Source organism: Megalops cyprinoides, chromosome 14 (assembly GCF_013368585.1).
Source record: "Megalops cyprinoides isolate fMegCyp1 chromosome 14, fMegCyp1.pri, whole genome shotgun sequence".
NCBI lineage: Eukaryota > Metazoa > Chordata > Actinopteri > Elopiformes > Megalopidae > Megalops > Megalops cyprinoides.
Window position 1 is genome coordinate 18,346,434 of NC_050596.1, and position 11,747 is coordinate 18,358,180.

An 11,747-nucleotide genomic window follows, 5' to 3' on the forward strand; every position below is an offset into this window, starting at 1 on the left:
ATTTTATTCCCATTCTTATTCCCATGACTGATTCATGTGAAGCAGGTTTAACCTCAAAGACTGAATCTCAATGATAATTCCGATGACTAATGTGAATTACAGGAAGCTGAAGGAGTCTAAACAACACACACAAACTCAGATCCTTAACTTTGAGGGTGGTAACAGTGCATTGAATTGGTTATTATTTAATCCTTTTGTCTTGGCTGTCACCACCACTGTCAGCTTCAGGAGAGGATATATCAGATATAGGGGCTTTGAACATTAGGTACTGTGTCTGACTCCAGAATGTGTGAAATGGTCTTTTCCTGTCAAGGCCAAGCCAACCCATTTACACGAAGTTCCTTCCATCGAGGGTCTCTGACCCAAAGGAACCCTGTGAGCAAAGCCAAGAGTAAACCAGTCTGTGCGGTATGCCCTCGGACGTCATTGGTTGGCTTGGCTGTGGCAGAGCTGGTGCTGGGATATCATTGGCTGGGTGGTGTGTGCTTACCTAATGGCAGTAGGCTAAAGGGTCTATATTCTACCCTCACAGATACCTGAGCATATTTTTAAGGGAGGAATTCAATTTAATCCCCGTGGAGCTTTACCCTGATCTTTGATGAATGAATTTAAGCAAGTGTTCAATTTTTCTGATTCTTAGTGTTTTTTCATCAATGACAGCTGAACTCACAATGCTGTCTAAGGAAGAAAAATGTAATGCAGTACAGCTTCTTGTAGCTTGGAGTGTGTACAAACTCCACTAGAAATAGCAAGACTGCCCCGAGGGTCCTGACTAGACTTTGATCAGGGCCCAGTGAGAGGGACCTGAATCTTTGTGTAGTGAGATTTGGAGTGCTTTGTTGAAAGCTGTATCATGTGGTTGTGAAGCATTTGGGTTCATTCCCCACAGAGACCACAAATTTACACATGCTTCAATTCTTTAGTCAAAAACAAGGAGAAGCTACAAAACTGGAGGATTGGATCACCCCCTTTATCAGATTTCAACAAGACAAATGTTTTATTGACATCTGAGTTTCCTTTGTTTGTTTGTCATTAATGTCTACCACTGAAGAATCCATCTCCTTTTCACTTTAGAAGTATCCTTTATTAAACATCACCGTAGGCACCCATACAATGTGCTGCATGATATGAGTCACAGGTTGTAGACAAATCTTTTCTTTCATAATGTTTAGTGGGATTTGGTATTCAGTTTGGAATTCAGCTAAATCCATGATGCTGGGTTCTAAATATGGCTGCAAACTAAAAGTGTGGATTCCCTTTTACACTGTCATTTTATGCTGTGCTGTTTATTCATAACTTTGGTGAAATGTATTTGAAAAAAAAAATCAACTGAATGTCATGTGGTTCTGATGGGCTTGTTTTCTCCTGTCTATTCTTGTCTCTTTCTTTTAGAAACCGGTAATGGTTCTGAATTCGTGATGGCATCAAGTGTTATGTGAAGGACCCTTGCCCTAATTTTTGAACCTGTCTCTTGATGTATGCCGAGTTCCTGTGTCTGGTTTGATACTGAGCAACAATTGGACGGTCTTCTGATTCATCACATCTCAGCTGAGCTGAATCACAAGCCTCCAAAAAAACATTACAACATCAAGTGCCTCTATAATGTATTGATTTCTTTCTAAAGGAGAGGATTGTGATATGAACTGTTATGGTGTGTTTATGTGCTGTAATCATGCAGGTATACCCTTTCTTCAAGTAAGATTATATTTGGTGTATCATATTACGTGACTAAGAATGAACAAGGACATATATTATGATTTCCAGTTTCCAGTTTTTTTTATATTTGCCCAAGAGGCAGCCAAAAAAATAATGATAAAACAGGTAGATATGCTCTTTTTAAATAAGGTCATATTCCGTGTATTATAGCAGATTCCTAAGTATGAACAGGTTGTTACTATACAGTGACTGCCAGCCTGTATCTTAGAATACTGAAACAATTCTGTCATTTAACAAACAGAGATAAATGGGTCAAGTCCAATACTGACGACATCATTGGAAAAAAGAAGCTTGTTTAGTTTGTGTGTTCATTCAAATAGCATGTCTCTTAACAGGACTTGCTATGCCATTAGGAAAAAATTCTAGTATTTACAGTGACATGTGTGACACATGCCTTTGGCTGCATTTTTGTTCCCATGCCAAAAGAAAATTTGGAGACAAACATTTCATGGTACATTTAGATTTTGTTAGGTATCGTGTCTGGGAATTTAGCTTTCATGTCTGCCATAAGAAGGATACTAATTTTTCTTGTTTTCTTTGTTTTGTTTGCTGTGTTCTAAGGTATTTTTCCCATGAAGTATGCCTTTTTACATTAGACATGTCAATGAACAAGATTTTGAATACATTTCTTTTGAATTTACAGTTTGCCCGCTTCTTGTCATCAGTTACTGTTTTCCCATAAATTGCAGTTCAGAATGTTTAATGGGTATGATTAAAATTCCTTTGCCTTTGTCTTCAGTAATGAGTAACTGAGAGGAAAATACTTGTTTGAACCCAGTTTCAGTCTAGTAATTTGAATACAAGTCGTACATTATCTACAAAGGTAAAACTGCTAGCATTAACATGAAATGATTGTGCATAGCCACCTTTATATTCTGCAGTTACCCCTAAAGACTGCTGTAAATGCTGTGTCTTTTTTCTTTTATTTGTAAAGAGAAGCGATTATGTATGTGTGTATATGTTTTGTTTTATAAGTTACAGTTCTCAGATGTATATTTAAACAAATAACACTCGTCTGTGTTCATTAAACTGTGTTTATGTACTGAGATTCTGATAAAAATGTTAACAGCGCCATTCTGGAGTGTTCATTTTGTTTCAGTCATATTTCTATTAAATCATTATCTTTGTATAACTTCTGTAGAACATCAACATAACCTTTTGCACTGAACCAAGCAGTCATTTTTCAGATCCATTTTATTTTTGGGACCTTTTGACTGAGTTGAGTATGTATGTATTTAAAATAATGTTTTGTTCTCCATTTTCCCCAGGGCTTATTTGTTGCCATTTGGCTCAATGGCAAGTATGTTTACCTAGATGCTACGCTTTGGAAAGCATACTGTGTTAATGCAGAAAACTGCTTACTCAGTTGTGAATAATCGTACATCTGGTGTAATCAAAGCAGTATTATAAATTCAGACAAGGTAAAGATAAGGTAGGTAAGGTAAGGCAATAGTTTTCACTGATATTATTCAAAACACTATCATTAGGTACTGAAAATCTCACTCATCTGAACTTAATTCTTTGGGAAACCGGTGAGATTTGGTGTTGCAAATGCATGAAAATTGAATTTTATTTTCTAAGTACCACCTGATAGTGGACTTCTCCAGGAGTAACCAGCACATTGACTTTAGCTTCCATTCCACCTACTTGTGGCAGGGATATGTAATTGCTCCTGTGCCTTTGTTTGCAAACAGGGTAAAGTTCTAGATGGATCGGCAGAAAATGTGATATGACTGCCTGTAGAGGAGAGAACGGATTAGATTTAAGGGCTGCCATGACAACTGTTCAGCTGGCATGTGTTGGCCCTTCCAGTGCCACAGTACTGGCTCAAGCATCACTGCAATCTGCAAAGATTGGTGAAACAAGAGTGCGTGTGTGTGTGTGGGGGACTGAAAGGTGAGATCATTTGCTTGACTGGGCTTGAAATGCTGGTTCTGAGCTCACTGTGGCCAATAAACAGATGGAACTTATGCAAAATATGACTTTGCACATTTATTATTTTACACCAACTAAATCAGTCTAAAAAAATTTTGGATACCACCTTTATTTCTACATGGCCACTCCTGGTATGTTTTGGTTGAAGAGCAGGGATGCCAACAATAAGCAGCAGGTTTGTAACAGATTTAAATTAAAAAAAAAAAACGTTCACTAACTACAGCATTTAAAACACATCAGAAAACATTCCTGAATAAAATGGCAGCACTAACTTTCAAGTTGAAGTAGAAGAAAGTGCATTCAGTGTTCAAGTAAGGTGTATAGTCTGAGCACAGCTGTTGGCTGGGGCAGGCATGAGAGGTGCTGGCTGTCAACATTAGCACTGTTAGGTGGGAAGGAGGAATGCTGGGTAATTGGCTGGCTTGTCTGTGTCTCATCTCTTGGATGCACGTCGAGGATCCCTGCCGTTGCTGATGGTAACTGAGGGTTTGGGTGCAGCGGGCGGTCCCCCAGCAGGGACTTGGGGGGCACCGTTCCCCACAGCACGGCCATTAGCCCGCCCCAAAACCCCAAAGGCAGGGTCCCGAGGAGCAGGGGAGGAGCTGTTGGTGGAGTAACTCTGCAAGGGAACATTTCCTGAAAGGACAGTGACAGGGATCCAGTTTGAAGCACATGGAGGTCACAAATGCTAAGCATGGCGTGCAGAATGCAAATGGAAATAAGGAGTGATAAACACAAACACATGGTAGTAGTCTGTACACATGTGAACAGATGGACCATTTTACATAATGAGCACACCAACGCATTACAAAACCAGCCTGGTCCACAACAGATCAACAACAAGCATTCAGAGAGCTGATTCACATTGTAATTTTAGAGGCATAAGGTTTACTTGAGTGTATAGACAGAATTACAATTTAGAGCTTAGGGAGACAACGGCAGTAATTGATAGGATTGTATAGAGCAGTCCAAAGTCCACTTACCTGTCTGCATAGGACTACCTGAATTCTGACTGGTGGTGAAATTGCTCTGTTGCTCTCCCTTAACCTGTGAATAAGATGACTTGCATTACACCACTCATGGCATTCAACTCAAACAAAAGAAAACAAAAACCCTCATACATACATCATGATTGGGCTAGGAAAGACCATTATGCAGAGGCTTTCCATCATTCTAAATGCGCTGTTCCACTGGCTGTTGATTAATATTTAAACATCTTCCAGTCTATGCTTTGAATTCAACCAAACAGTAGAGTCTGGAGGTAAAGTAAAGCTAGTTTAGGGATGGGCAATTCCAACCCTTTGGGGCAGCAATATTATTACACAGCATTCTGGGAAAAACAACACCAGGGGACCATTCTAACAATGCAATCTGTTCTGAGGGCTGCAAGCCAAACACCCAAGTTGAGCAACTCCAGACATTTTAGACAAAAAAAAAAAAAAAAAAAAAAAAAAAAAAAAAAAAAAAACTGTTGGTTGTGGGCTTTCCATCCCTGACAACTAAACTAGGATCAGTTGACCAAAACCTAATTCTAACCACAGACTGCTGTATCTGTCAGATGGCATGTGCCTGTCTACATGTTTGTATTTCTGCTTTCACTCAGATATAGTCACTTAACTATTGTAACTATTGATGCTGACCCAGGGCCAGTTCTTGGGGTTAGGGTCCACATCAAGCTTCTGATGTGAAAGCAACTTATTGCATTACATTCGCGAGCCAGATGCTCTTATCCAAAACAATGTGCGTAGCTTATGACTTTTACAAGTCATCAATCTATTCAGCCGGATGTATAACTGAGGCAATTTGGATTAAATGCCTTGCTCAAGGGTACAACAGCAGTGCCCTACCAGGGAATCAAATCAGCAACTGTTGGGTTATGAGCCCTGTAACATACTGTTGAGTTGTTTAGGGGAGCAGGCCAGCTCCAGTACTCACAGTCTTGTTCTGTGCGTTGGCCTGGGCCAGCAGCTCAGGGTTTGGTTCACTAAAGTTGGGCACCTCAGAGTAGACCATGCAGAACCTGCAGGACAGTGAGGAGACAACACTGACTGATCGATGTAAGAACTACACACTATAATTTTCTGTGGTAAAACGATGCACTAAACAGAAGCAAGCAATGTTCTAGAGTATACAGTACAGTCACACTGGAGGGAATTGTATGGGATTTGCATGGTGAATGGAAAACTCTGTTCAGCACAAATACATTTTAACACTACAATAGCACTATCAATGTGCTTTAGCAATTTGGCAATGGGATTTCGAGACAAAAGTAGCACTTTATATTGCTATAATTAGAAGCCTGTGGTCTTGAACATTTCATTCAAATGAAGGACCTGCCTCAATAAATCTTTGTTGTCCTTATTATACACCCTTACATGAGATATAGCATGTATCTGCACATGTCCATTATAATTTTTTTTTCAGATGGATGTTTTGAAAATTCAGGAATGCTGCTCAAGACTACAGCATCAATGCCTCATACAGAATTTCAACCTGCAATGTTCTGGCTGAAAACACAGGTCTCTAAACAGTGCTCCTCACTCCAGCTGCTAAGAGAACACCACAACAAGCCAAGTGCCACCTGAAACAAGAATGATTAAGTCCTAAGAGACCATACTCACTCTCCAATCTTCTGCAGATCTCCACCCCTCCCAGTGTAGAGTGTCAGACAGCCTTTCCAGATGGAGGCATAGCTGGAAACAGAGATGGAGGGAGAGGGGTTGAGAACTGTGAAACGGCATCCACAAGATAATGGGTTTATGGACCTCACTAACTTAGTTTTACTAGTTATCTAACCAGTATGCTATTGCATGAGGGAAAAAAAGGGTAAGCTGCACAGTTTTGCCCCACTGTGCCATCTTGACTCAGTGATGTGAATGAGACTAAGGGCAAGGCATGAAGCCTCACTCTTGGCTGTAATAAGCCCTGAAAAAGACAGAAGAAATTTGTGGGGGCGGGCATATTAGCCCATGCTCCTGTGGATATTAGCTCTGCCAGACGAAACTGGTCTGAAACTATAGCACTAGGTGCGGCTCGCTATACCCTCGCGTGAGCCGGATGATGTCACCGGGCTGGATGAGGCTGCCGAGGTCATCCCAGACGGAGATGCTGATGCTGCCGCTTTTGTCCGCCACCTTGCAGGAGCGCACCTCATGGCCGTCCTTTGTCTTGGTCACCCGACCTGCAATGGCCGTATAAAAATCAAGAGTTTCAGTTGAACTTTCTGGCCACCCTCCCCTCTTCAATGAAACACGCTAGAAAAAAGACACCTGACTGTTTAAACATTCATACCTTTGCTCAAACTAATGCCTGCTTCTCAGATTTAGGAACTCAACAGACGGTATGGATTTTTGATTTCTTGTTTAGGATTTTCCCAGGAAATACTGTTTGCATCATTGCACTGAACTGCGTATCACTCAAAATCAAGGAATAGTAACACTTTGGGGGTGTTAACAAAGATGCTGTTGACAAATGCGTGTACCTTTCAATATCTTCCAATGATAAAAAGAAAGAGTATGTCAGTATTCAACATACAGCTGCACCACGGATTACAATAAACAAATATTACACCCAAAAGGAATGATACTGGAAAGTTAGAGGCAAAATAATATAACTGATAACTTCTTTAATTGTTAGTCGTCGTAACTACAATACACTTCTGAAATCTGTTGCTGTCCCTTTAAGAAAAGGAAAAACGTGTGATGTGTCTAGAGGGATCCGGCGCACATGCGAGAAACTTACCTATTTCCAAAACAATAAAGGTTATATTTAAATTCTTCGATCCAGGCTTGACGTCTTTTAGTAGGAACACGCTTTCGTTTTGAATGTACGACATTTTTGAGGACGAATACCAAAATATGGTTAACTGTGACTAGGCTAGTTAAACAATGAAAAACATTCGGGTATTGGGGCTAGCGAGCTAGCTGGACACATAAGACACCATTAAATAGAGCGACTTCTAAGGTAAAGCAAGCCTGCTAACAAACTGGTGAGCGAAAGGTAAATTAAATTATTGCTAGCAAGCGAATTCTGCGGAGATGTCCATTCGCTTTCAAAATACAGCTGCTAAGCTTGATTGTAAGCACACTCGCATTGCAGATTCACTTCCTCTGTACGGATTCATCTCAAGGAAAAACCCCCACACATTTTTTAATGAATCGGCTACACTTCTTTAAAATGTAAGGGCGGAAATGTAGTAAGGTTAACTTGAGCTGTAGTCTAAAAGTGACTAGCTTTCGCTTTTCACCGTATGAATTATCAGACAGCAAGTTAGTCAAGTTAAAAATGTATCGATCTTCTCTCTCTGTCTGTGACCTCAACGCTTTAGGTCTGAGTCAGGGCTGTGCGGTTGCGCCCTTTTAAAAACAATGGTAAGCCTCACACACAAAAGACTTGTCCCGACACCCAATTGTTCGGTGTCGGCTGTTCAGAGAACATCAGAGGCACACGGGCCTTATTTTGTATGAGGCGACTATCAGAGAAGTGTAATTTCTCTCCAGAGGCGACTAACTGCGTCTTTGTCACGAGGGTCTTTTGTTTCATCAAAAATCTAACATTGCAACTGTAACTAACTACCCAGCGACAGCTGATAATGTTCTTTGTAGAACAACAGAAGGGTTACTGTTTTCCGAATGCCACGTTTAAACACCCGGCGCTTAATCATCAACTGTAGCATTCACTTCTACGGTTTTTATCACGAAATACAACGCACATTATGTCCCGGTCTCCAGTTACCCACAGTTCGTCAGATTGCCTGCAACCAGTTTATAAAAACACCAGACCAGTCCATTCCCCTTAGAAAAGGAGGAACACGGAAAGTGCCTTCCAATTAGCACGACATACAACGCGTTACAATTTCCTAACGGTGTCATGTGTTATCATAGCGTCTTTATATTAAAACAACAAGTAGGCTACTTCATAGGCGTAGATGTACACAGATTTGAAAAGTAAACATAAAGCCCATGCAACTGTCTCGGAGAACTTGGTACGTGCTAGCCATGCTCTTTCTCTCTTTCAGTTGCTCGAGTCGGCTTGCTGAGAAAGAACGCGTTTCCGCGTACAACTCTTTAGATGCATTGCTGTGACATTTTTCGGTATGCGATCGTTTAAGCACTTCGTTTCCTCTCTGTTCACTTGTGCCCTCTGCGAGTTCACGCAGGCGGTAGACTGTTTTCTCACCCCTTTACTGGGCGGTTATCCTACAACTGCAAAGCCACAAGTTTCCCAGTAGCCTTAACATTTTGTAAATCTTCTGTTGTGCTGGAGGAAACAAGCTATTAAAACAGAGTTGGCAAAATATGTATTCGCTGTAATCATTTTATTATGTGAGACATGTAACTACCTTACTGCTCGTTGCTGTTCGTAGTTAACTTAAAAAAAACAACCACCTAAACTTTGAATTATGTCCAATTTGAATGGAATATAGGCTATCGAATAATCGTAGGTCTCTATTCTCTATCTATATATAGGCCTATATATAATTCGTACATATACATAATTTAGCATACCAATTAATGATTAATTCAGCTTCATTTCTATCAAAAGTGATTGCTGGCAACAATTTAATATTTTCGTAACAAAATAGGCGTATATGGCTGCAGTGTATTTCATCGGGCAGTGACTTTCACAACTTAACACAAATTATACCACAGGCCTATAGAGCACAACAACAAAATGAGCATTACCGTCACGAACAGGATTCGAACCTGTGCGGGGAAACCCCATTGGATTTCGAGTCCAACGCCTTAACCTCTCGGCCACCGTGACATGCGTTAACAATGCCGATTTTTTATGGCTCATGATGCAACCTCACCACAACCGCAGCAACCAGCAATGTGTGCGAACTTCATTCAGCAAAAGAACTGGCAAGTAAACTAGTTACAACAGTTAACAAACAGCTCAGAGCATGGGATATTAGCTTGCCCACCTGAACTCCCACAATTGCGATTGCAGAATGAGCTACACAGCTGACGTTAGACTACGTCAGTCGTGATAAAAACTGACGAAATCTAGCTAATGCATGTAACGTAGCTAGTCTTGCTAGTTTGTCCTAACTAGTTAAATTCTCACTTCTCGATGTCACAACATCGAGGAAGTGGCAAGCCAATTTCTTTGGTGAATAACGGCGGGAATACTTCGGGAAATGGGCCCACGTATATCTATCTTGTGCATATTCTCTAGTATTTTGAATCCAATACACCAGTGGATACATAACACTTAATAACAGGCTACTTTATTTTCCGTTAAATATTGTATGTTTTGGTGTATACTCACGGCAAACAGGCCTACTGTGTAAACCAAAGAACTATGACGCCAACATATTTGTGACTAGCAATTCGATCTGCTGAAGTTTAGCATCTAAAATCAAAGGACATGTAAATTATCCGCTTTGAGCCGTCATTATTGATTTTACTTGGATTTCGTTGCAAACCGAGATTTTGTATTTGGTGAACGTTGTATTTTATTGCACGAGATCGACGCCCAGTTGTAAAAGAACAATACGCAATTTTGTGTTACTACATTCTATCTGTATCTGGAAAAAAAAGATAAGCCTTGGCTGCCATCTTCACGCAAAAAAAAGGTGTCATTGAAGGAGTTAGCCATTCAAATTTATGTCATGGCCAACTAAAGGAAGGTTATTGTAAGAAGCCTGAAAATGATAAGCTGCTTGTAAAGCTTGCTTTTTTTTTTAGTGTGGCAGGCGTATTTACCCCAACCACATGCATGTAGATCTTCCATGAAATCCTCCATGCGATAAAAGAGGTAATAAGACTACTACTACTACTACTTAAAAGACATACATGACCAAACCGGGGATGGGCTTGCTTCGCGATGTGTGCAGTTTGTCCACTAGATGGAGACACAGCCCAGTCAGTTTCTTTTTCTGGTCCGTTATGAGCTGGATTGGGGATAATGAAGCTTGAAATCGTGCTGTATTTGATTTACTGGCATTAACATAGATATTATGAACTCTGATATCATCATCATCAACATCATCATCATCATCATGATCATCATCATCATCAACATCGTCATCATCATCATTATCATCCTCATCATTTTTTGTTCAGATCCTCCTGTGACTTCTTCCTGTTTGAGTTTTTTTCCAGGCTATGGTCGCTCTGGGGACTTCCACCTGCACTAAATCTGCCTTTTATCTTAAAAAGCTTAAAAATTATAAATTATAAGTCAGGCGGCAATCACACTTTTTAATCTGAAAGAGTTGATCTTTGTGATAATTGTTCTATCATTTTGAAATAGTTTTCTTCTTCGTGTAAGTGAAGGGCCATTTTTTCTGCCATCTGAAAGCAAATCAATAGATATGATTAAACACAATGTTAATATTTATTGCAGAATACAATATTTGCCATAATATAATCACATATTTTGTCAGAGCCTGTAGCTGTGATCATTGACTCTAATTTTTTTTTTCTTCCAGTGGAGGTACAGTATATCCAGTCTGTTGGGTGTCATGACTCAATGTATTAAACAATGCCACAGTCTTTAAAGCTAGTGTGGGCAAAGCAAGCCAGCTGTCAGCCTGGCACAGATTCAGAAGCTGGCAAACACCAGCCGGTGTCAGAACACCGGTGTCAGAACAGTGTTGTTTCAGGAGTCAAACCCCAGAAGAGTTTCCATTGCCTGCTAGTAGTGAAATCAGTGAAGCATTTTGCCAGTGTTCTAACATTATTGCTCCCATAAGATTCTCAGCATTAGCTTGTGCTAAAATACTACCTGTTCTCTTTGTAGAAAGGAAACCATAGGTTTATACAACATGATAAGGCTTTCACACAGACATTCCTATGTTTGTATCAGAATAAAAAGGAAGAATGAGGAGGGAAGCAGGAAACTGTGTTACACGGTGTTTATTTTAAATTGTGTGACTTCTGCAAGAAAAAAGTGTTTTAATAACAGTAAGAGGGCATACATGAAAATGATATATCACAATATTTGCAGGCCATCTGCCATGTAGAGGAGCCTCTTTGACATCAGTGACAATAACTATGTGTACAATATGATCCCAAAGACAGCATATAGTTCTAGATATTTCTTAGTCAACTGCATGGTTAGCATCTGAAAAAAAAAACACACACAAG

At 40.1% G+C, this 11,747-nt stretch overlaps 1 protein-coding gene and 1 non-coding gene across 3 annotated transcripts; both read right to left on the reverse strand.

Annotated features, from left to right (window-relative positions):
- Positions 1-3,777: 3,777 nt before the first annotated feature.
- On the reverse strand, positions 3,778-10,392 carry LOC118789425 (SOSS complex subunit B2-like). Of its 2 annotated transcripts, none has more exons than XM_036545843.1 (6): positions 10,362-10,392; positions 6,694-6,832; positions 6,273-6,344; positions 5,587-5,671; positions 4,635-4,698; positions 3,778-4,287 (listed from the first exon to the last, which is right to left on the reverse strand). In XM_036545843.1, the coding sequence occupies exons 1-6, from the start codon at positions 10,387-10,389 to the stop codon at positions 4,085-4,087; spliced, it is 591 nt and encodes a 196-aa protein (XP_036401736.1). In that variant the 5' UTR covers positions 10,390-10,392; the 3' UTR covers positions 3,778-4,084. The 2 variants fall into 2 exon arrangements, with proteins under 2 accessions (XP_036401736.1, XP_036401735.1); XM_036545842.1 differs by lacking the exon at positions 10,362-10,392 and adding an exon at positions 7,393-8,375.
- On the reverse strand, positions 9,336-9,417 carry trnas-cga. Its single transcript has one exon. It is a non-coding gene; the product is annotated as a tRNA-Ser (tRNA).
- Positions 10,393-11,747: the final 1,355 nt, after the last annotated feature.